Source organism: Diceros bicornis, chromosome 14, assembly GCF_020826845.1.
Source record: "Diceros bicornis minor isolate mBicDic1 chromosome 14, mDicBic1.mat.cur, whole genome shotgun sequence".
Taxonomy (NCBI): domain Eukaryota; kingdom Metazoa; phylum Chordata; class Mammalia; order Perissodactyla; family Rhinocerotidae; genus Diceros; species Diceros bicornis.
The window spans coordinates 32261080-32285029 of NC_080753.1; the positions used below are offsets into that span (position 1 = coordinate 32261080).

Consider the following 23950-nt stretch of genomic DNA (forward strand, 5'->3'; position numbering starts at 1 on the left):
TATTAATATTTAGTAGCAGTGGAGAACTTACTAAAGCTAACAAACTAAATAATAAAACGCCTAAATAATGTCAAAAGGGAACAAGAAAATTTTTTATAAGCCACCACCACAACTAACGTTTCTAAAATGTTCCTTCTTTCAGTAAATTCATCCCATTTCTTTTATTTTCATTTTTTGTCAAATATTTTTAGACAAAAGCGATATTTCAGCCACTGTTCGTGCATGTGTGCACACGTGTGCAGGTGCATTTGTGTGAGAATTTCTTCATCCTGTTTTAGGTTTAATTTGGCATTTAAAATTTTCAATGCATTTGAATTTTTATGTTTCTTTCCCATAATACTTACCTTTATCTTTCTGTTTTATCTTTTTCAGAAGAACTGCAGAAAAAAATTGGTAAAATACCTCTGACAACTCTTTACTCCCATAACCATTTAAATGACTGCTTTTTTGCTCTTTAGTGATCCCTGCCATTCTACCTGCCTGACATCCCTTAGCTGATCATTCTCTCAGAAGTCTACACTTCTCTCCTTCCCATATTTGTTTATAAACTTTTTCCTTATTACGTTCTCTCCATTTCATTTCCCTCTACCTTTCACTCGTCCCCGTTCCTTCTTTTCTCATTCTCTGTAAATACTGGCTTCTTCTGTCTTCCAGAGACATGCCATAGTTGCATTATAAAGTCAGAGAGGTGAAGGGAATTAGGCTGATAAACACATGGTTTCCATTTGACACATATTTTCTGGAAAATGTTAGGACCTCTGTTATGTATTTGACGTATGAGGGCCCATTAAGATGCAATAAATTTTACCCCAAAACATAAGAAATGAGAGAAGACTTCTACCTTGGCAAATGAGGTTTCTCCCTCCTTTTTCCTTTTAAAGACTGTAAACTCTTGTCATTCATTGGTCAAATGTCAGGTTGGGGCTCACTCTTCTACTGCCCTTGAGCATATTTCCTAAGTGTTTCCAGGTACACAAATATTTTACATAATTTTTCCTTTTTTTCCTCTCCAACTGTAGTAAATATTGTTTATACGTTCGTACTTTTGTTAACACAATTATTAACTCTTAAAATTGCAATTCCTTTTTAACGTTTATAGAATAACTTTGCATATTAAGGAAAGTTCATTAATAACATATTTGTAATTCAGAATATTTTAAGCGAATGACATGACAAGCTATTGTCCTAGAACTCTCCCCAAATGTTTCTCATAAAGCCCTAAAGTAATTGTTAAAATTTTAGCATGCTCCTTCTGTAATAACATTTTTCAATGACTTTTTCTCCAACGGAATAGATTTTTGGACTATAACTGCTAGAGATAGAGTTTTGGACAGATGGATGCTTTTACTGTTTACTTCCTAATCTCCCTTAAGCACCTGTCTTGTGTATTCGTATTTGCACTCTACATATTTTGAAAAGGAAGAAGGCCCAGTGCAAGACCAATGATGGATATTATTTATCCCAAAGGAAGTCACATCAGCCTCCTCTCACAGTTTCATTTCCCATTGGTTCCTTTGCATCGAGGAGTGAATAAAAGTAAAACAACATTGCCTATGATTGGTGAGATGGATTTGAAATCTTCTGGTTCCAGTTCTCAGAAATATTGCTCAGTTTGAACCACAGAGAAAGCTAGGGAAGTGTGTCAAATTTTTATCCTCTTCACTTACTGACATGTGCCTCATTTTGAATGAATTGTTTGTTTTTTCCTTTTATTTTATTTATAAGTGTGAACAGGAAAAAGACAAGTCTCGTTAATGTGTTGCACTGTGCACCTAGTCATGGTTTCATCTGTTTCTTGTACCTTTGTCTTCAACCATTAATGGTCATCGTTCTCAGCTCCAGTACACATACATGTTTACACAGTTTGTCTCATTACCTTGTCTTTCTAACTAAGCTTGCCATTTTCTTTTTTAGTTCACTTTTCCCTATTATTACTGCTCTGAATTGTCATGTCATTTCGATAGTTGTAGACAGATCCTTTTTCTCAAGTGTAATTTATTAAGACTTGTTTTGTGACACAGTATATGATCTATACCGGAGAAGGTTCCATGTGCACTCAAGTAGAATGTGTATTCTGTTGCTTTTGGGTGAGTGTTCTGTACATACCTGTTAGGTGCATCTGGTCTAACATGTCATTTAGTCCTCATGATTTTCTGCCTGAATGTTCTATCCAGTGATGAAAGTGGGTATTGAAGTCCTCGACTATTGTTGTATTGCTGTTGATTTCTCACTTTAGATCTGTTCATATTTGCTTCATATATTTGGGTCCTACCCTAATTTGGGTGCATAAACGTTTACAAATGTCATATCCTTTTGTTGGATTGATCCCGATATCACTTTGATAGCCCTTCTTTGTTTCTTATTACAATCTTTGTTTGAAAGTCTGTTATATCTGAGATAACCATAGCTACTCCAGCTTTCTTGTGGTTTCCATTTGCATAGAATATCTTTTCCCATCCCTCGCTTTCAGTCTAGGTGTGTCCTTACATCTGAAGTGAGTCTCTTGCAGGCAGCATAGAGATGGGTCTTGTTTTTTTATCCATTCAGCCACTTTATGTCTTTTGATGTAAGAATTTAGTTCATTTATATTTAAAGTAATTATGGATAGGTATGTACTTATTGCCACTTTATTAGTTATTTTCTGGCTATTTTGTTGTTCCATGGTTCCTTTCTTCGTCTCTTGCTTTCTTCTTTTGTAATTTGATGATCTTCTGCCATCGTAAGCTTAGATTCCTTTCTCTTTTGTGTGTGTGTGTGTATCTACTATAGGTTTTTGCTTTGTGCTTACCATGAGATTTAAATAAAACAACTTATATTTGAACAGTCTATTTTAAATTGGTAACTCAAGTTTGAATGCATCCTAACGCTCTACATGTTTACTCTCCCCTCATCTCTTTTTAATACCTCTTTTGTGTATGAATATATGTTTTCATTTTTGTTTTTGGAAGAGGTAGAAGGCATAAAGAAAGACTAATGATTGATAGTGTTCATCCCAGAGGAAGTGCTTGCTACTCCTCACGTGGTGTCATTTGCAGTCTTACTCCCTTTGGCACCAAAGGTGGTTTGTAAGTAGAGCAACATTTCTCGTGATTGGTGAGATGGCCTTTGAACTTTGCGGTTCCAGTTCTCACATATGTGTGTGTGTCATTAGGACCCCAGAGACAACGATGGCAGTGTTTGAAATTTTTGTCTGCCTCCCTTCTTGACATTGTGCTCTCATTTTAAATGAAGTGTTTTTTTCTTCCTTTTATTTTATCAATAAATGTGAGGAGGCAAAGGGCAAGTCCTGTTAAATAGTTCCCTGTGTTCTAGTCATGGTCTCATCTGTTACTTCTACCTTTTTCTACAACCATCAATATCATCTTCTTCAACTCCAATATATACATATTTCTGTATGATTTTGTCTTCTTGTCTTTCCAGCTGATGTTTGCCATCTTCGTTTCTTATACAATTTCTCCCATTATTACTTCTGTGATTTTTTCCTGTTTTTGCAATCTGTGCTGACATTCCTTTTGTGTCCAGACAGTGTTATTAATTACATACCTCTGAAGTATTGGCATTTTCAGTGTGGCTGATGTTTGAGTATTGTCCAAGACCTGCTCAGGTCCTGTGCTTTAGAACTTGCTTCACTGCCATTTAATACTTTATTTCTCTTCCCTTCATGAGATTTAAATAAGATGAGTTTCATTTAGGCATGGGTTGAATTAGAAACCCACATAAAACAAGGCCATGTATCCATCGGTTGACATAAATGTAAATAGAGACACCCAGTACACATTTAGAAGAAGTGGTTTCATATCTTCTAATTCAATGTTTGTGTCTACTTTATACAGCATATCTCCCCCAATAACAAATATATATGTAGATACTCTAACATAAAGAACTTTTTAAAAAGGTAACCTCCAGAACTTATATTCCTAAATTTATTTCTCACTTTTGTAAAATAACTCAGTTTATGCCCCTCTTCATTTTGGGGAGACTACTCTTGGACAAGAGTGGTCATTCTGTCACTCTGTGTGTGTGTGTTTGTGTGTATGTGTGCATACCTGTCACTTGTGTGTGTGTGTGTATCTGCATCCCTAAGTTTAATTTTGAGTGCAAAGTTTTCAACAAAATTGAATTTTCTTTGTCTTTGTTTGCTTTGATATTTACATGGAGCTTTCCATTTTATTTTTCAGATGCTGTTTGGAAAATACTTGGTAAATTTTTCTGACGACTTTTTACTCTCCCATAACCCTTTAAATAACTGCTTACATTTCTTGTCTTTCTGTCTATGTGCCGTCCATTGGCTTGCCTTTCTCCTCTTACCTCTCCAATTTTTTAGATATGGACTTCTCCTATGTTAATTTCTCTTCATTTCTTCTGTCCTGCATTCCATCTCTTCTTATTCCTTCTTTTTCATTCCATACCACTCCTTCCCTATAAACATTAGTTTCTTATGTCTCCAGAGACATGCAATGATTTCATGATGAATTTTATAGAGATGAAGGGGGTTAGGCTGATAGCCACATCACTTCCAACCTATATATATTTTCTGGAAAATGATCGTTGGTATAGAATCTCTGTCATCTTTCAAGTTAAAGGGGCAATGACTATGCAACTCATAATTTCCCAAACCTTAAGTAAGTAGAAAACTCTAAACATGCTGAGTAAGGTTTCTGTATCTGTTGCTCTTTCAAAGACTGTGTAAATTCAGATGTCTTTCACTAGTCTAGTGTGAACTCGAGGCTCAGTCTCTTTCCGCCCTTGAACATATTACTGAACTGTTCCCAGGTATACAAATATTTTCAATGATTTTTCCTGGAAATGTTTTTCTTTGCAACTGTAGTAATTATTCTCTGTTTTTCACATGTTTAACGACACAATTACTATTTCGGCATATTGTACTTCCTGTGAAATGTTTATAGAAGGTTTTTATATCTTAGGTAAAGTTCATTTAAAATATATGTCTGAATATTCAATTTTTAAGGTGAAAGACACGAGAAGCAATATCCTAGGATGTTGGCAAAGATTTTCTCGTAAAACACTAATATAGTCCTTAAAATATTGATGTCTCCTTGCAATGACCTTCTTCAATTATCTTTTGGTTTTGAACGGAAGTGGAATTTAGGAACAAATCTCTTTAATGAATGTAGCAAGTTTTATATGACTACTGCTACATATATACGTATATATGCCACATACATATATGTATAGTTATATATATATCTTATATATATATATCTTAGCAGCCAAAGATTTTAAGGATAACTTTTGAATAATAAAAGTCTAAATAATGTCAGAAGGGATTGAGAATATTTTTTAATGGTAAGCACCAGAATCAACATTCATAAAATTATTTCTCTATGCAGCAAATTTACTTGTTTCATGCCCCTTTCATGTTGTGGGCAATATTCTCTGGGAAACATGAGTTCTTGGCCATTGCTGTTTGTCTGTGCCTTGGTGTCTGAACGTGTGTATATGTATAAAATGTGTGTGTGTTTATCTGCATCTTGATTGGTTTAATTTTAAATATGAATTTTTCAACAAATTTGAATTTTCTCTACTTTTGGTTCCCATCATACTTACATTGACTTTTTAATACTTTTCCAGATGATCTTCAGAGAAAAACTGGTAAATTTTCTTAGAACCCTTTACCTATTTTACCTCTTGTGGTGGTTAAATTTCCAGCCTTAGATCATTTTACACCAAGTGGTATATGGAAGTAAAACAGCATTTCCTTTTGTTAGTGAGATGGTCTTTGAACCTTGTGGTTCCAGTTTTCAGAAATGTGGATCACTTTGAACCATCAAAAAATCTGTGGAAGTATTTCAAATTTTTCACTTCCTTTCTTTCTGGCGTTGTGCCCTCTCTTTGAATGAATTGGTTCTTTCTTCCTTCTATTTTACCAGTAAGTATGGTTTCATCTGTTTCTGTATCTTTGTCTTCAACTCTCAATGACCATCTTTCTCAACTCTAATATATGCATATTTTTACATGATTTTATGCTATCTTCTCTTTCCAACTGATGTTTGCCATCTTCATTTATCATTCAGTCTCTCCCATTATTGCCTCTTTGATTTGACTTGTAGCTGTAATCTATGCAGACATATCCTTTGTGTGAATTAAATTTTATTAATCATATACCTCTGAAGCACTGGCATTTTCACTGTGGCTGATGTGTAAGATTTGTCCAAGATATGCTCAAGGCATTTGATTTAGAGCCCCTTTACTGCCAAAACTTAATTTCCCTTCCTTTCATGTGATTTAATTAATTGAGTTTCATTTAGGCATGAGTTGTAATAGAAACCCACACAAACAAGGTTATGTATTCATCAGTTGAAAAAATGTGAATAGAGACTCTCAAGAATCTAAAGTTTATATTTTTCTCTAGAAGTGGTTCAGTATTCTCTAATTCATTCCTTGTGGCTACTTTATACAACATAGCTACCGTAATAACAAGTATTGACTATGCATATATGTGTACATATACATGTGTGTGTATATATATATACACACACATAATATATATTCATTTAGTCAAACTAGTTATACATATAGATATTTAGTAGCAGCCAAAGATGATGTTAAGGTTAATAACTGATAATAAAAGGCTAAATAATGTCAAATGGGATCGAGAAAATTTTTGAAAAGTAAGCACCAGAACCAATATTTCTAATATTTTTCCACAATTCGGTGAATTCACTCTTTTAGCATTTTCACTTTTGAAAATGTTCTCAGGACAAAAGGCAGATTTCAGCCACTGCTGGTGTGTGTGTGTGCGCTTGCAGACGTGTGTGTGTCTGTGTGTGTGTGTGTTTATCAGCCTCTTCATAGGTTTAACATTACATTCTAGGTTGTCAATAATTTTGAAAATAATTCACATTTGTTTTCCATCATATTTATATGATCTTCTCATTTTATTTTCAGATCTTCTTCAGAAAAATTTTGGTAAATTTTATCTGACAATGCTTTACTCCCATAACCCTTTAAATGAGTGCTTTCTTAGAGGCTTACTTTCCCTGCATCTTTACATACCATCAGTTGGCTCCCACTTCCCACTTCTCCCCCCCACCCCAATTTCTTGATAAGGACTTTCCCTTATAAAGTTCTCTCCATTTCTGTTTCCCCAGCTTTCCTTCTGTCCCATTCTGTCCTTTCTCATGCCATACTTCTCCTTCCCTGGAAACATTGGCTTCATCTGTCTTCCATAGACTCGCCCTAGTATCGTTATGAATTTTGTGAGATGAAGGGGATTAGTTTTTTAGGCACATCGATCCATTCTGTATAGATTTTCTGGAAAATGACCATTGATTTAGAATCTCTGTCACCTTTTCCAGGGTCAAGGGGCCATTACCATGCAATTGATACCTCCCTAAAGCTTAAGAGATGAGAGAAGACTCTAAACTTGCTGAGTAAAAATTTCTACATCCTTTGTCATTTCAAAGTCTGTGTAAATGCAGATATCGTTGATTAGTCAAGCATGAACTTGAGGCTTACTCTTCCACTGCCCTTTGTCATATTACCTAAATGTTCCCAAGTATACAGATCTTTAAAATAATGCTTCCTGGCTTTTTCTTTTCTTTCCACCACAGTATTCTCTCATCATTTATTTACACAACGAGTAATACTGAAAACTACAATTATTTTTGATGTTCATAGTAGGCCTTTACCTCTTCCAGGAAAGCCATTGATAAAATATCTCTCGTTCATGATATTGTATGTTGATCACATGAGAAGCTATCATCCTCGGATATCCTAAAAGTAATTTTATAAGACGCTAACATAATCACTAAAAGTTTAATATCCTCCTTTTCTAATGACCTTTTCCAATGACACTTTTATTTTTAGGGGTGAGAGAATTTAGGAATATATCTCTTTAATGTAAGGAGCAGGTTTCATGTGGCTACTGCTACAGATAGTTTTGAGCAGATGGGTCCTTTTACTGTACACTTTCTCATCAATTTTTAAGGACTTATCTCATGGATCTGTCCATGCTTGTATTTTATCATGAAGAAGGTAGGAGGACCAATCCAAGACCACTGATTGATAAGGTTTATGCCAGGGGAAGTCCAATTCTACTTTCTCACATGATGTCATTTCCTATCTCATTCCTTTGCACCAAGCCGTGGGGAATGAAATCAATGTTGTCTCGATTGGTGATATATCATTTGCAACATTGTGGTTCCAATTCTCAGAAATTTGAATCACAGAGTAAACTATGAAAGGGTTTCAAATTTTGTCTCCCTCCCTTCGTAATGTCGTGCCTTCATTTTGCATTAATGGCTTCTTTCTTCCTTTCATTTTTCAGATAAGAAGGAACAAGAAAAAGGTAAGTCTCAATAATGTATTTCATATGTATACAGATTTTATTTGTTTGTTTGTTTGTTTCACTGAATAGGTCTAGATATCATAATGAACTCCCCAACAATTGCCACCCCTATTCTATATGTTGCAATCACTAAAAACAATCACACTAAAAGACTTATAGCATCTTGGAAGAAATTGCCATTTGCAGCTCAGGTGGGGAATGTCAAAACGACTTTGGAACGTCTTGTTCCACCAGCAAGCCAGGAAGCTGTAAAAGTCTTCTGGAGTCATTGTAAAAGAACACAAGTTTCAACTTGAACAGGATCCCATTTCACAATGATGATAGAGATTGAGCATCAAAGGAATGGTGAGGAAAGTTTTAGCTCATCAAACATGTTAAATATAAACAACTTAATAGTAGCCAGTTACATTAGTGAAGTTAGAAGGATCTTCGGGAATTAAGTCATTATTCTAGAAACAGGTAAATAAAGGGAAGTTAGCAATCAAAATAATGTATTTCCCTCTCTCTCTAGTAATTGTTTCATCTGCTTCTTGTACCCTTGTCTTCATCTCTCCATGATTATCTTCCTCAATTCCAACATACGTTAAATTTACATGATTTTGTTTCATCGTGTTGTCTTTCTAACTGAAGTTTGCCATCTTCATTTGTTATTCAGTTTCCCCTAGTATAACTTCTTGATTTGTCTTGTCTTTGCAATCTGTGTAGACAAATCCTTTCTATCAAGTGAACCTTATTAATAATATACCTGTGGAAATTTGGTGTTTTTAAAGTTTCTGATGTGTAAGATTTCTCCAAGGTAGGCTGAGGTCATTTGATTTAGAACACCCTTTCCTGCCACTTAATACTTCATTTTCCTTCCTTTCATGTGATTTAGTTAAGACAAGTTTCATTCAGGAGTGTGGTTAAAATAAAACTCACATAAAACAAGGTTATGTATTAATGAGTTGGTGTAAATGTCATGAATAGAGGTGCCGAGGAACCTAACCCTGCATTTTCTCTGAAAGCAGTAGTTCAGTATTATTTAAGTCAATGTTTGGCTACTGTATACAACATAGTTACCATACTAACAGGAATTGACTAATTAATATTTAGTAGCAGTCGAGAACTTACTAAAGCTAACAAACTAAATAATAAAAGCCTAAATAATGTCAAAAGGGAACAAGAAAATTTTTTATAAAGTACCACCACAACTAATGTTCTAAAATGTTTCCCCTTTCAGTAAATTCATCTCATTTCTCTTATTTTCATATTTTGTCAAATATTTTTGGACAAAAGCAACGTTTCAGCCACTCTTCGTGTGTGTGTGTGTGCGTGCGTGTGCATGTTTGTGAGCATTTCTGCATACTGTTGTAGATTTAATTTTTCATTGAAAATTTTCAATACATTTGAATTTTTATGTTTCGTTCCCATAATGCTTACATTAATCCTTCCATTTTATTTTTTTCAGAAGAACTTCAGAAAAAAATTGGTAAAATACCTCTGACAACTCTGTACTCCTTTAACCATTTAAATGACTGCTTTTTTGGTCATTAGTGTTCCCTGCCATTCTACCTACATGACATCCCTTAGCTCACCATTCTCTCAGAAGTCGACTTTTTTCTCCCTCCCATATTTGTTTATGAACTTTTTCCATATCATGTTCTCTCCATTTCTTTTTCCCCTACCTTTCATTCGTTCCCATTGCTTCTTTTCTCATTCCATATCGGTCCTTTCCTGTAAATACTGGCTGCTTCTGTCTTCCAGAGACATGCCATAGTTGCATTATAAAGTCAGAGAGATGAAGGGAATTACGCTGATAGGCACATGGTTTCCATTTGACATATATTTTCTGGAAAATGTCCATTAATTGAGCATCTCTGTTATGTATTTGACATATGAGGGCCCATTGAGATGCAATGAATTTTACCACAACAAACCATAAGAAATGAGAGAACACTTCTACCTCGGTAAATGAGGTTTCTCCCTCCATTTTCCTTTTAAAGACTGTAAGTTCTGTTGTCATTCATTGGTCAAGTGTCAACTTGGGGCTCACTCTTCTACTGCCCTTGATCATATTGCCTAAGTGTTTCCAGGTATACAAATATTTTACATAACTTTTCCTTTTTTTCCTCTCCAACTGTGGTGAATATTCTTTATACTTTTGCACTTTTGTTGACACAATTATTAATTCTGAAAATTGCAATTCCTTTTAAATGTTTATAGAATAACTTTATATATTAAGGAAAGTTCATCAGTAACATATTTTTAATTCAGAATATTTTAAGTGGATGACGTGAGAAGCAATTGTCCTAGGACTCTCCCCAATGTTTTTTCATAAAACCGTAATGTAATCGTTAAAATTTTAACATCCTCCTTTTGTAATAACATTTTTCAATGACTCTTTCTCAGATGGAATAGATTTTTGGACTGTAACTGCTAGAGATAGAGTTTTGGACAGATGGATGCTTTTTTGTTTACTTCCTAATCTCTCTTAAGCACCTGTCTTGTGTGTTGGTGTTTGCACTCTACATACTTTGAAGAGGAAGAAAGCCCAGTGCAAGACCAATGATGGATATTATTTATCCCAAAGGAAGTCACATCAGCCTCCTCTCACAGTTTCATTTCCCATTGGTTCCTTTGCATCAAGGAGTGAGTAGAAGTAAAACAACATTGCCGGGCCGGCCTGGTGGTTTAGTGGTTAAGTGCGTGCACTCCGCTACTGGCGGCCTAGGTTTGGATCCCCGGCAGGCACCGACGCCCGGCTTCTCCGGCCATGCTGAGGCCACGTCCCACATACAGCAACGAGAAGGATGTGCAACTATGACATACAACTATCTACTGGGGCTTTGGGGAAAAAAAGGAGGAGGATTGGCAATAGATGTTAGCACAGAGTCAGTCTTCCTCAGCAAAAAGAGGAGGATTAGCACAGATGTTAGCTCAGGGCTGATCTCTCTCACAAAAAAAAAAAAAAAAAAAAAAAACATTGCCTATGATTGGTGAGATGGATTTGGAATCTTCTGGTTCGGATTCTCAGAAATATTGGTCAGTTTAAACCATAGAGAAAACTAGGAAAGTGTATCAAATTTTTATCCTCTTCACTTACTGACATGTGCCTCATTTTGAATGAATTGTTTGTTTTTTCCTTTTATTTTATCTATAAGTATGAACAGGAAAAAGGCAAGTCTCATTAATGTATTTCACTATGTACGTAGTCAAGGTTTCATCTATTTCTTGTACCTTTGTCTTCAACTGTTAATGATCATCATTCTCAACTCAATATACATACATGTTTACATGATTTGTCTCATTACCTTATCTTTCTAACTGAATTTGCCATTTTCTTTTTTAGCTTACTTTCCCCTATTATTATTGCTCTGAATTGTCCTGGCATTTCAATAGTTGTAGACAAATCCTTTTAGTCAAGTGTCACTTTGTGAATTACATACCTCTGATGTTTTGGCGTATTCACAGTGGGTAATGTGCAAGTTTTGTCAAACATGACTTAAGCCATTTGATTTAGAACCCCGTTCCCTGCCACTTAATACTTTATTTCCCCACCTTTAATTTGATTTCAAGACAAGCTTCATTCAGGCATGAATTAAAATAAAAACTCACATAAAACAAGGTTATGAATTAATGGGTTTATGAAAATGTTGTGAATAGAAGTTCCCAGGAACCTAACCTAGATTAGCTCCCTGAATAGTGGTTCAGTATGTTCTAAATCAGTGCTTTTGGTGACTATATACAACATAGCCACTGCAATAACCAGAATTGAGTCTATATACTTAATAGTAGTCAAAGAATTTATTAAAGCTAACAAATTGAATAATAAAAAACTGAGGAATGTCAAAAAGGAACAAGAATAGTTTTAAAGGGAACCACCAGAACGAATATTCCTGAATTTTTTTCTCAGTTCACTAAATTTAGTCCTTTTCTTCTTTAATTTTTGAAATATATTCTCTGAACAAAAGAGATCCTTCAGCCACTGTTGGTGCATTTGTGTATGCATGCACACATGTGTATGTGTGTGTGAGTTTATCTGCATCTGATACATTTAACTTTACATATGTATTTTTTAATAAATTTGAATTGTATTTGCATTTTTATTCCACGATATTTACATTGATCTTTCCATTTTATTTTTCAGAAGACCTTCAGAAAAATCTGGGTAAATTATCTCTGACAACTCTTTATTTCCATACCTCTTTTAGATGACTGCTTTCTTGATATCATTAACATTCTCTGCCTTTTTACCTATATGCCGTTCTTTTGGGTGTTTACTATTCCCTCTCCAATTATTTTGTTTATGGACTTCTCCTGTATTCTGTCCATCTCTGTTTCCCTACCTTCCATTCTTTTCCCATTCCTTTTTTTTTTTTCATGCCATACTTGTCCTTCCCTATAAATATTGGCCTCTTCTGTCTTCCAGAGACTTGCCATATTTCATTATGAATTTTGTGAGGTGAAGGTGATTAGTCTAAGAGGCATATGATTTCCAGTCTACACATATTGTCTTGAAAATGTCTATTAATTTAGAACCTCTGTCACATATTCCAAGTTCAAGGGGCCATTTCTACGCAATTGATATTTCTCAAACCTTAAGAGATGATTGAAGATTCCAAATTTGAAGAGTGAAGTTTCTGCCTCCCCCATTGTCCTGTCAAAGACTGTGTAATTTCTGATGTCATTGATTGTCAAGTGTGAGCTTGAGTCTCACTCTTTCCCTTCCCTTCATCATATTACCCAAGTGTTCCCAGGTATACTAATATTTTACATAATTTTTCCTGGCTTTTTTTTCTTTCCAATTACAGTAAATTTTGTTTATTCTTTTGCATTTTTATTCATAGAATTATTAATTCTGTAAACTACAATACCTTTTAAATGTTTGCAGAAAAATGCTATGTCTTAAGGAAAGGTCATATATAACATATCTTCAATTCAGAACTTTTTATGCGAATGACATAAGAAGCTATTGTTCTAGGATGATTCCAAAAGATCTTTTATAAAGCACTAATGTAATCATTAAAAGTTTAACAACTTCTTCTTCTAATGATATGTTTCAATTATATTTTGCTCACAGATTGAATTTAATTTGGTGATTTATCTCTTTAATGTATGTAGCAGGCCTCATATGACTACTGCTACAGATACAGTTTTTGATGGGTACTTTTACTGTAGGCTTTTCCATCCTATTTTAAATACCTGTCTTGTGTATGTGTGTGTGCTGGCATTTTATTCTGAAAAAGGTGAAAGACTCAATGAAAGATGAATAAATGATATTATTTATCCCAGAGGCAGTCCTATTCTGCCTCCTGTCACAGTTTCATTTCCTATCTTAATTCCATTAGCACTTAGGAATGGGGTGATTAAAATTATATTGTTTCTCATCAGTTACATGGTCTTTAGAACGTTTTGCTTCCAATTCTTAGAAATAAGATTCAGTTTTAATGGAGGAATAAACAATGGAAGGGTTTCAAATTATTGTCCTCTTCTCTTCCTGACATTGTGCTTTCATTTTTAATGAATTGGTTCTTTCTTCCGTTTATTTTCCAGATAAGTGTCAAGAGGAAAAAGGCAAGTCTCACTAGTGTTACACTTTGTATCTAGTCTTTATTTGTTTATTTTTCATTTGTTTTCAATTCTTAATGATTATCTTCGTAAACTGCAATGTACATATAGTTTTACATGACTTTTTCGTATGATCTTATCTCTGTTTCCAGAGACTTGCCGTAGTTTCATTATGAAGTTGGTGAGAGTTAAGCTAACGGGAACATAGTTTCTATGCTCTACATATATTTCTTGAAAACATCCAAACTTTGGACTTCTGTCATGAATTCCAAGTTTGAGGTCCTATTACTATAAAATTGATACTTTCCCAAACCTTAAGAGATGAGAGACGATTCCAAACACGCTGAGTGAATTTTCTCCCTACATTGTCCTTTCAAAGACTGTGTGAACTGAGATGTCATTCATTGGTCAAGACTCACTCTTCCACTGCCCTTGAACATATTACCCAAGAGTCTCCAGGTATACAATTATTTCATATAATATTTTCTGGCTTTTTAAAATTTACAACCATAGTAATAGTTTTTTATTCTTTTTCGTCTTTATTGACACAGTTAACTAATCAACAAACTGAAATTTCTTTTAAACATTTGTAAAAGGACTTTTATCTTAAGAAAAGTTCAAATATAATATTTCACTCAATTCTGAATTTTTTATGTGAATTATGCATGAAACTGTTTTCCTGAGATGTTTCCAAAAGGTTTTTTCATAAAACTACTTAATCATTAAAACCTCCTTTTCTAATGACATTTTCAATATATATTTTTTTCCAGGGTGAGTTGAATTAGGAATATATCTCTTTAATGTATATAGCAGGTTTCATATGTTAAGAGATAAACTGAGTCAAATTAAAATTTTCAAGAGTTTATTTGAGCAATCCTCAGTTTGCATTGGGCAGCACCAAACTGAAAGTGGTTAGGAATGCTCCACCAACAGGAGCTAGGGGCAAGGTTTTTGCAGAGAAGATGTGGAAGCAAAGCAAAGCAATTATTTCATTGGTTATAGCTTAAGCTGTTGCCTTATTTGGGAAAGCCTAGTTGACTGTGATTGGTTATTCTTTGCTTCTATTTTCTAAATTTGAGTGCGTCAACTCTGGCATAGGTGTTGGTTTGCTTAATTAGGCTACCAAGGCATTAAAGCCACTTCATTCCAATGGCTTCCTTCTTCAAGTACTTTAACAAGTCTGAATACTGCTACAGATACAGTTTTGGATAGATGAGTGCCTTTACTGTATGATTCCTCATCACTTTTTGCGTACCTTTCTCATATATGAGGGCATGTTTGCATTTTTTTCTTAAAAAGGTGACAGCCCAATGAGAGATGAGTAATTGATATTGTTTAGCCCAGAGGGAGTCCTGTGGTACCTCCTCTCATGGTTTCATTTCCTATTTTAGTGTCTTTTGCATAAAGGATTGGAGGATGTAAAAATAAAATTACTTCTTACTGGTAAGATGGACTTTGAACCATGACTCCAATTCTCAGAAATATAGGTCAACTTGAATCACAGAGAATGTTATGGATGTGTTTCAAATTTTTGTCCTCCTTCCTTCTTGACATGTGCCCTCATTTAAAATCAATTGGTGTTTTCTTCCTTTTATCTTCTGCTGTATGAATAAGGAAAAGGCAAGTCCCATTGATGTGTTTTCACTCTGTATCTAGTCATTATTTCATCTCTTACTTGTACCTCTTTCTTTAATTTTCAGTGAACATCTGCAACTCCAACATGTATTTATTTTACATGATTTTATCTCATCTTATATTTTCAACGGAAGTTTACCATCTTCATTTGTTATTCAATTCCCCCATTATTACTTGTATGATTTATCCTCTCATTGCAATCTGTGTAGACAGATACTTTCTGTCAATTAAATTTTGTTAATAATATACTTCAGAAATTATGATATTTTTCAAATGGCTGTTGTGTTAGTTTTGTCTAATATAGGCTCAGGTTATTTGATTAGAACCCACTCACCTGCCTTTTAATACTTCATTTCCCTTTCGTTCATGTTATTTAGTATAGAAATAATGAGATTTTCCTCAGAGGAATGGAGATGAGATAATAATATCCTCATTTTTTCCATTAGGAATACTGGGTTAGAAGGCGTCTAAATTCAGCAACATTATCACTTGAGAGACATGGATGGATATTAATAGGTGGTTAAGCCTAGAGAATACAGGAAAGACGGAGAAAGGACCAAGCAGTGTAATTCACACCATCAAAGAGGTTTCTTCAAAGAATGTAGGACAAGTACCTATGTACTTTTGTGTACATATTACATAAAAGCTAGAAGCCTATAAACTGAAAGAACTCACAAGATACTGCCTTTTTTACAAAATGTGAATTCTAGAAATGAGCTTAGCTCTTGAAATTTACATGTACGTTTTGTAAGGAACTTCCATAAAGCCTAAAGTCACATTTTAGGAAAGGGATAAAATGAAAGAGTTTAAAGCAGTCTTCTAAGATTTTGGTCATGTAATCCTAGCATTCCTGTGCCCCCATTAATTCCTTATATTTCCCTTCAAATAAATGAATTAGTGATCAACATTAATTTTATTCCATTTATTTTCTGTTTATTTATAAAGATTTATGTGCTGAGAAATTATGTACTTATATATAAGCTAATGGGAATGGAAGGAATTTGGTTAGAGCCACATCACTCAATTCTTTGAACTTCTGAGGTAAATGATGAAATCACAGAGTACTTATCAAAACTAATTTTGAAAGTTCTATCAGTTGAAAACTCAATTAAATTCTATTGCAGTTTTGTTAAATGCAGAGAATTAGAAGCTATCAGACTTCAAAAAAGACTGTACCCAGTCATGATAGTCATTTGCTTTCTTTTTCTTTCTTTCTTTCTTTTTTTTTTTTTGTTTTGGAGAGGAAGATTGGCCCTGAGCTGCTAATGTCTGTCACCAATCTTCCTCTTTTTGCTTTAGGAAGATTGTCCCTGAGCTAACATCTGTGCCAGTCTTCCTGCATTTTGTATGTGGGACACCACCGCAGTGTGGCTTGATGAGTGGTGTGCAGGTCCACGCCTGGGATCCAAACCCGCAAACCCCAGGAGGCCGAAGCGGAGTGTGTGAACATAACCATTATGCCACCGGGCCGGCCCCTCATTTGCTTTCTTAATGGTTTAACATCTTCTAAAAAGACTTTCTCAGGAGTTGAATATATGTTGACCACTAATTATACAAATTATGTTTCACTTAAAAACACCTTGTGTAATCTGAAATAGAAAGATTTTCCAAATTAAAAATCAATTCCAATACACTGCTACCAAGGTAACATTTGTTTTAAAATTATTTTATTTTATTAAATATATATTTTGATCCAAACCCTGAATTAGTTATGTTCTTGAAACTATTCTTAAAAGAAATTTGTATGGGATAAAATTCTATTTGGTATTCTGTCCACATCTTCACCATTCTTCTTTTATTCAATCAATTGGGAAAGTTTTTTCCCTTTTCTCACTTTTCTAAGATAAAAATGTACTTCCTTGACATTTTTTCAGGGGTTTTGTGTTGTTGTTTTTCTTCATTTGTGGGGTTTTTTTCTTCTAATTACCTTCATTCTACCAATTTACTGTGCACTGGAAATTTTCTACTCATTTTCATTTTCTGTGTTGGTTCCCCTTGACATTTACATGAATTTTTCCATTTTATTTTTCAGAAGAGCTTCAGAAAGAAATTGGTAACTTTTTTCTGACATTCTTTTTTACTGAGGTATTCTTTAGAAATATTTTTATCTTGTCCTTCCTGACTCTTCACCTTACCCCTTCCTGTCTTTCCTCTTCCTTCTTGTGAATTTCAAATTACCTTATCTATTTTCTTTCTGGCTTCCTGGACTCCTCCCATATTATGTTCCCTACCCATCATCTTCCTCAGATTTTCTTCATTCCCTCTCCTTCCTTTGCTGTATTCATAGGCTTCTTCTATCTTCTAGATGATTGCTATAATTTCCTTATAAGATTGGTGATTTGAAGTGGATTAGGCCAAGAAGAATGCGGTTTTCTTTATTCAATAGAAAGCTTTCTTTGACTTAGGTTCTTGAACATGCCCTCTGAGATGCCTGTTGTTTTATACATGATATTGTCCTGGCTTTTAAAGGAAGGGTTAAAATTCCAAAGCTGCTGAGTGAGATAAATTCCTCCTTTACCAACCTTTTAAACACTATATACTCATGTCAAGTGTAATCTTGAGACTAGCTAATCCACTTCTCTTGGCTATATTCTCAAGTGATCTAAAGCATATAAATATTTTTGCATGATTTTTCCTGATTTTTTTCTTTCCAACCATAATTATTACTGTTCTTCCTTTTTATTCTAATCCATTCAATTATTAATTCAACAAATTTCTAAACCATGTTTTAGTACCCCCTTACAAGAATTATTTAAATCCTCATGTCCTTTCATATTAGACTGTATTCTTCAAATTGTAGTGAAGTCTTCAAATGAAATAGACTTCAGAATTTTCTTTGATTGCTTTTGAAATGGACATTAGTTGGCCAATTTGCAGACACAAATATTGGCAGATGTATAGCTTTAATTGCATCTTCTTTACAATGTTAAGAAAGCCTGTTTTATATATGCATGTTCATATATTTTTCTCTCAGATAGGAGGAAGTCTCAATTCAAGTCAGGTGAGTAATGATTATCTCTCAGAATGCGCCATTCTTCTGTTTCTTTTACATTCTTCCTCTGTAGGAGTGGGATAGGATGCAGGCATACAACAGAAATGTCTATAGTAGGCAAAGAAGCATTTGAAGCATTATCTCTCTAAATTTCAGTACCTTCAATAAATTCTCTATGCAGTGCAAACTATAAATGATTCAGCATGTTTTACCATCTGTCCTCCTTTCTCTCTTCCTTTATTTTGCTCCTCCTCTGTCTCTCACACCTGTTGCTGCTTCTATATTTCTGTCTATCCTCCAACTGATTATTTTTATCATCATGTTTGAAAAAAATCGAATATGAGGATATAGGATAAAAAGAGAAAGTTCAAAGCACTTAGAAGAAGAAATGGGACAAAGGCAGGGAGAAGTGGAAAAGACAATGAGAGAAAACATGAAAGTAGAAAAAGTAAAGGGTTTCCTATTTTGTTCTTTTGCAGCCTGGAGGAATGCACCATTATATGCTGGTGAGTGACGTGGACTCTGATGAAGAAAATCCTATTATCGAAGATATTTTAAATGAACACTTACTGTGTACAAAACAACATGCTGAAAATCAAGGAAACTCCAAAGCATAATTCCATGAACTCAATAGATTACTCAATATTGTAAAAGATAATAATGTGTTTGAAACATTAAATTTTAGCAGTTTTATTATTTTTCAGTTTGCATCTCACATCATGCTTTGAGGATAGGTAAAGGGTTATCATCTGCTATAAAATCTAAGGAAACTACAGCCAAAAGAAGTTATTTGGTCAGACTGACGATATTCTTTGTTTCCTCTCCAACATCCTAAATAGATTACAGACACTTATCCTGTGGGAGTGTTGGATGAGGAGAGCATAGGGATGGGTCAGGTCTTCAAGTCAGACATAATTTAGCAGGCTGTGAAAAGGAGTGCAAGTATATGAAAGAATATTTTCTTTGGTTGCTACTATTCTTGAATTAATCCTAAGGAGTTTATACTCACAGTATTCTGGACAGACAGGCAGCTTTATCTTTCAAATGGTGGGTTCTCATGTACATATGTTCCTTGCAGATTGGAGGAAAGAAGAGTTTGAAGCTGGTAAGTCTATGATGATCCAGGAGGGACCCTGCTCCTTGTGGGGTAGTCACAGGGAAAGATGGGAGGAGGTAAGCTGGATCTACCCAGGGCCAGAGGAGTCCTTACAGAATGGGGGCCCTCTGTCCCAGGGCTAGAGACCCTTCCCAGAAACACAATAGTCCTCTTGTCTTTGCAGTAAGTGTGACCCTGGATGCAGCCACTGCCCATCCTGTCCTCCTTCTGTCTGAAAACGGGAGACGAGTAACCTGGCAAGATAGATATCAAGATCTACCCAGCTCCACACAGAGATTCACCTCCCTTCCCTGTGTGCTGGGTCAGCTGGACATCAGCTCTGGGAGATGCTACTGGGAGGTGGAAGTTGGGAAAACGCCTTCTTGGGACCTGGGAATTTGTATGGATAATGTAACAAGGAAGGAAAGGGTCACGATGTCCCCACAGAATGGTTTCTGGGCCATCAGGTTCTATGAAGGGGAGTATTGGGCCCTCCCAGAAACTCGTCTTACTCTAAGAGAAAAACCCCTTAGTGTGGGGATATTCCTGGATTATGAGGCTGGAGATATATCTTTCTATAACATGACAGATGGATACCACATTTTCACCTTTCCACAGAACACATTTTATGGTGTCCTAAAACCACTTTTCATACTTTGGTCCTCTGACTCAGGTGCCTTGACCATTGTTCAGGTGGAGGAGAACTGACTGATGTTGCAATTTATATGCCTATCCACCTCCCTCTAGCCAAAAATTGATTTTTCTTCCTCCTTACCAGTTCATTCAAGATGAAGTTCTGGGATACAGACTGATGGTTGCCGTTCATATCAATTCTCCCTTCTTACTTAGTTATAGGTTCCTTCTTATTTTTACTGTGCCCTATGGCAGCCTAGTTAAAGATTAGATTTCCTAGCTTTCTCTGCTGAATGTGACTACATGATGAGCAGTGCATTATAACCTGAATTATTCTGTATGACTCATGGGATATGTCCTTAAAGGTAAATTGTGTGCCCTTCTTGTTTTCTTTACTTTTTCTGATGGTTGTAATGTGTCATGATGGGTGGAACTCAAAGAACATCCCTGACATTGTAGTATGACATGGATGGCGGTGAAGACAGAATGAGCATGGGTTTTTGACAACTTCATGGATCTACTCTATTGCCCAATTCCTGAATTCTTCTCTGTGAGAAATAAACTTTTATCTTTAAGCAATTTATACATTAGACTTTTGACACTTGTGATTGAATCTAAGCATAACTTGTGCATTTTCCCCCTAAGGATGGCAGCAGATGACAACCGTAGTTGAATATGTGGGTGAAACAGGAGGAGTAAAGTCCTGTACTTGCTTGCTTAGCTACTCCTGCACTTCCAGTGTGTCAGTCTCATCAGGACCTCTTGATTTCTCCTGATCTATCAGTCTCTCCTGACTTCACTTCCTGCCCTTTCCTATTTAGATGCCATCGTTAATAGTTTTAAGTATTCTCTTACTAATAATTGAAAATCCCTGGACTCATTGTCTTCCTTTCACATCAGCTTGGCAAAACCCCAGATATCAATGGATCTAATTACCCATTTCTCATACTGGCAGCTTAACACTCTGTACAAATCCACACGTATGAGCAAACTGGTTCCTCTGTACCTCTATAGTCGTCTATCACAACCTGGATGCCAGCACTGTCTGGTTATCTTCCCATGCATCTCCAACTACTTACAGGCCTTACGTTTGCACAGTCAATTTCATTAAAAATTAGACTTCCTTTAACATTCCAATTCTACTCACACCTGGTTCTCAATATATGAATGTGTTCACACTTTGAAAATAATAATAATAATAATAATTAGGATACTATATAATTATTCTATATAATTATATATTATGTATATATACTATTATATATTATATATACTATATGTGATATAGTATATATATCCAAATTTTATAATTAGTAATAATAATAATAATTAGAATCCATCAGAAGGGAATTCTCTCATCTTTGTAATAAAAGTATAACAAACCTATCTAAATCTCTACCTCTCTATTACTCTTTCCTCATTCTTATATTAAGAGAAGTATCCCTCTTCCTTTACAGAGAACATCAAATCCATCTGTTCTCTCCATCCATCCTGTACTGCCCTCTCTGGTACTGGAATCCATCAGCTTTTCCTCTCGGCCTTTCTACTATCTTCTTCCCATGAAACTTAAAATTTTCAAAATCGTGCCCATCTTAACAGTACGATTTTCCATCCATTCTATATCCTCCTATATACATTTCTAACTCTCTTTCATAATCAAACTTATCAAAATAGTTATCTAAGAGCCCTATTTCTACTTCCCTCATTCCCATTTCCTTCTCAGTAAACTCTATGTTACAGGTTAGATTGTGTCTTCCTTACCATCCCCCCAAATTCATATGTTGAAATCCTAACCTCCAGTACATCAGAAGGAAACCTTATTTGGAAATAGGGTCATTACAGATGTAATTAGTTAAGATGGAATAGGGTGGTTCCCTACTCCAATATGACTGTTATCCTTATAAAAAGGGGAAATTTGGACAGAGACACGCACACATGGAGAGCATCATGTGAAGACTGGAATTTTGCTGCCACGAGCCAAGAAATGTCCAAGATTGCTGGGGAACCACCAGAAGCATCTTCCAAACAGATTCTTCCCTAGCACCTTTAGAGGCAGCATGGCTGTTCCACCCTGTTCTCAGACTTCTAGCCTCCACAACTGTGAGACAATAAACTTCTTTTGTTTAAGTCATTAAGTTTGTGGTACTTTGTTACAGCAGGCCTAGCAAACTAATAAACTCTTTTTTAAAAAATACAACCTGATCATTTATTTTCTTTAATAATAACCCAAAGCAAAAGGACTTGTGTCAGAAATTCCAGGGAGTTCTTACACTTATATACTTCATGTCCCAGTTGAAAACCAACATATAAAAATGTGCATTAACCATAGTAGGAATTCTGAAATTCTGATGAATCTATATAAAGTAATTAGTTCTGTAATAATTATGTCTTGCATTTTAGAGTGTTCACAATTTCACATGTTTTTATACACATTATCTCATGTCAAACTTAATAATATCCCATATAAACATTTTATTCCTATTTTGTAGATGATAGAGCAAGGCTTTGACTATTTAAATTAAGTTATGTGACTTACTTGTCCAAAGTCGCATCTTTACTAGATGCCAGAAGCGGAACTGATCCCAAGTCTCCTGACTTCCCCAATCCAAGGCAATCTTCAATAATCAATTAAACTTACTATTTTTGTATTTATATAGACCAGAGAATCCTGATACGTACTTCATGCTGAGAAGGGGTTACAGGTTTACGATACAAGAGCTAAATTAATAGCAGTGTGGCCAAAAAGAGTTAGAGTAAATGGTGGGCATTAAGTTTTCTAGTTTAAATGACCCTAAGCCAGTAATTCTCAAAGTGTGGTTCCATGAAACATTAGTCCTATGGTAACCTCCTTGGTCAAATAAAGCTTTCAAATGCTTTTATAATGCAAAGATTATAAAAATCCTGTAGGCCGTGGTACACTCTGGAAAACACTAAACTATTCCAACCCAAAAGCAGTGGAAAAAAAATACGAAAAGAATCTATCCTTATAAGAATGACTCAAAGATGTTAAGAATATTTCCAAAAATCATATCTAAATTCCTTTTCCTGTTATTAAAGTCCACTCTCTTAAGAAAAAAATCTGTAGCATAAGACCCATGTTTCATTTTATGGCTTTGAGTGTTTGTGCTATTCTTTCCCTTCACTTCCTCAGTCGAGTATAGCCCAAGTAACCTCAGTACGATTCCACTTATGGGCCTAACAAGTGTAAACATCTGCACTAGTTGCTGTAACAGAAGGAATTAGTTATAGAACTAGAAGATGCCATAGAGATAATCTAATCCAGGGTCTTCAAGAAATTTTTCCATAGACTACAATGGACTATCATGTCTTTAAAAATCAGAAATGAACTAAAACATACTCAAATACTTTGGCAAGTCGTTCACCACATTGGATAGACTCTGAAGCACCCAAAGTAGCTTTTTAATTTTAATTTTTTAAATTCTGAAGCCCAGGCTCCACTTCAATTGAATTAGAATCTTCCAAAGTTTTGGCTAAAGCAGAAGTATTTTTTAAAATGTTCCTCCAAGAGATTTTATATGCAGCCAAGGTCAGTCTAAACACTTTGCTTTAAGTGGTATATGCACTTTTGGAGTCTCATCTGCAAACATTCACTCTGGATTCTAATCAAACTTACCAATTTTACAGATAAACTTAGAGGACCTGATCACTTGCCCAAGATCACCTTGGTTAGTGCTGTCTCAGAAGTGAGATTCCACCAGGACTTCCGGGTGTTTTG

The 23950-nt window shown here is 35.1% G+C and overlaps 1 protein-coding gene and 1 long non-coding RNA gene across 2 annotated transcripts in view; both read left to right on the forward strand.

Annotated features, from left to right (window-relative positions):
- LOC131413802 (butyrophilin subfamily 1 member A1-like) overlaps positions 1 to 21411 on the forward strand; it is a 185858-nt gene extending 164447 nt beyond the window's left edge. The window contains 8 exon segments of the mRNA XM_058554678.1: positions 9759 to 9779; positions 12438 to 12458; positions 13844 to 13864; positions 17526 to 17546; positions 18468 to 18494; positions 18965 to 18991; positions 19564 to 19590; positions 19766 to 21411. Coding sequence (XP_058410661.1) covers positions 9759 to 9779; positions 12438 to 12458; positions 13844 to 13864; positions 17526 to 17546; positions 18468 to 18494; positions 18965 to 18991; positions 19564 to 19590; positions 19766 to 20289 — 689 coding nt within the window. The 3' untranslated portion in view covers positions 20290 to 21411.
- Positions 371 to 6448, forward strand: LOC131413803 (uncharacterized). Its single transcript, XR_009222026.1, has 3 exons — positions 371 to 393; positions 4179 to 4199; positions 5593 to 6448. It is a non-coding gene; the product is annotated as an uncharacterized LOC131413803 (long non-coding RNA).
- Positions 21412 to 23950: the final 2539 nt, after the last annotated feature.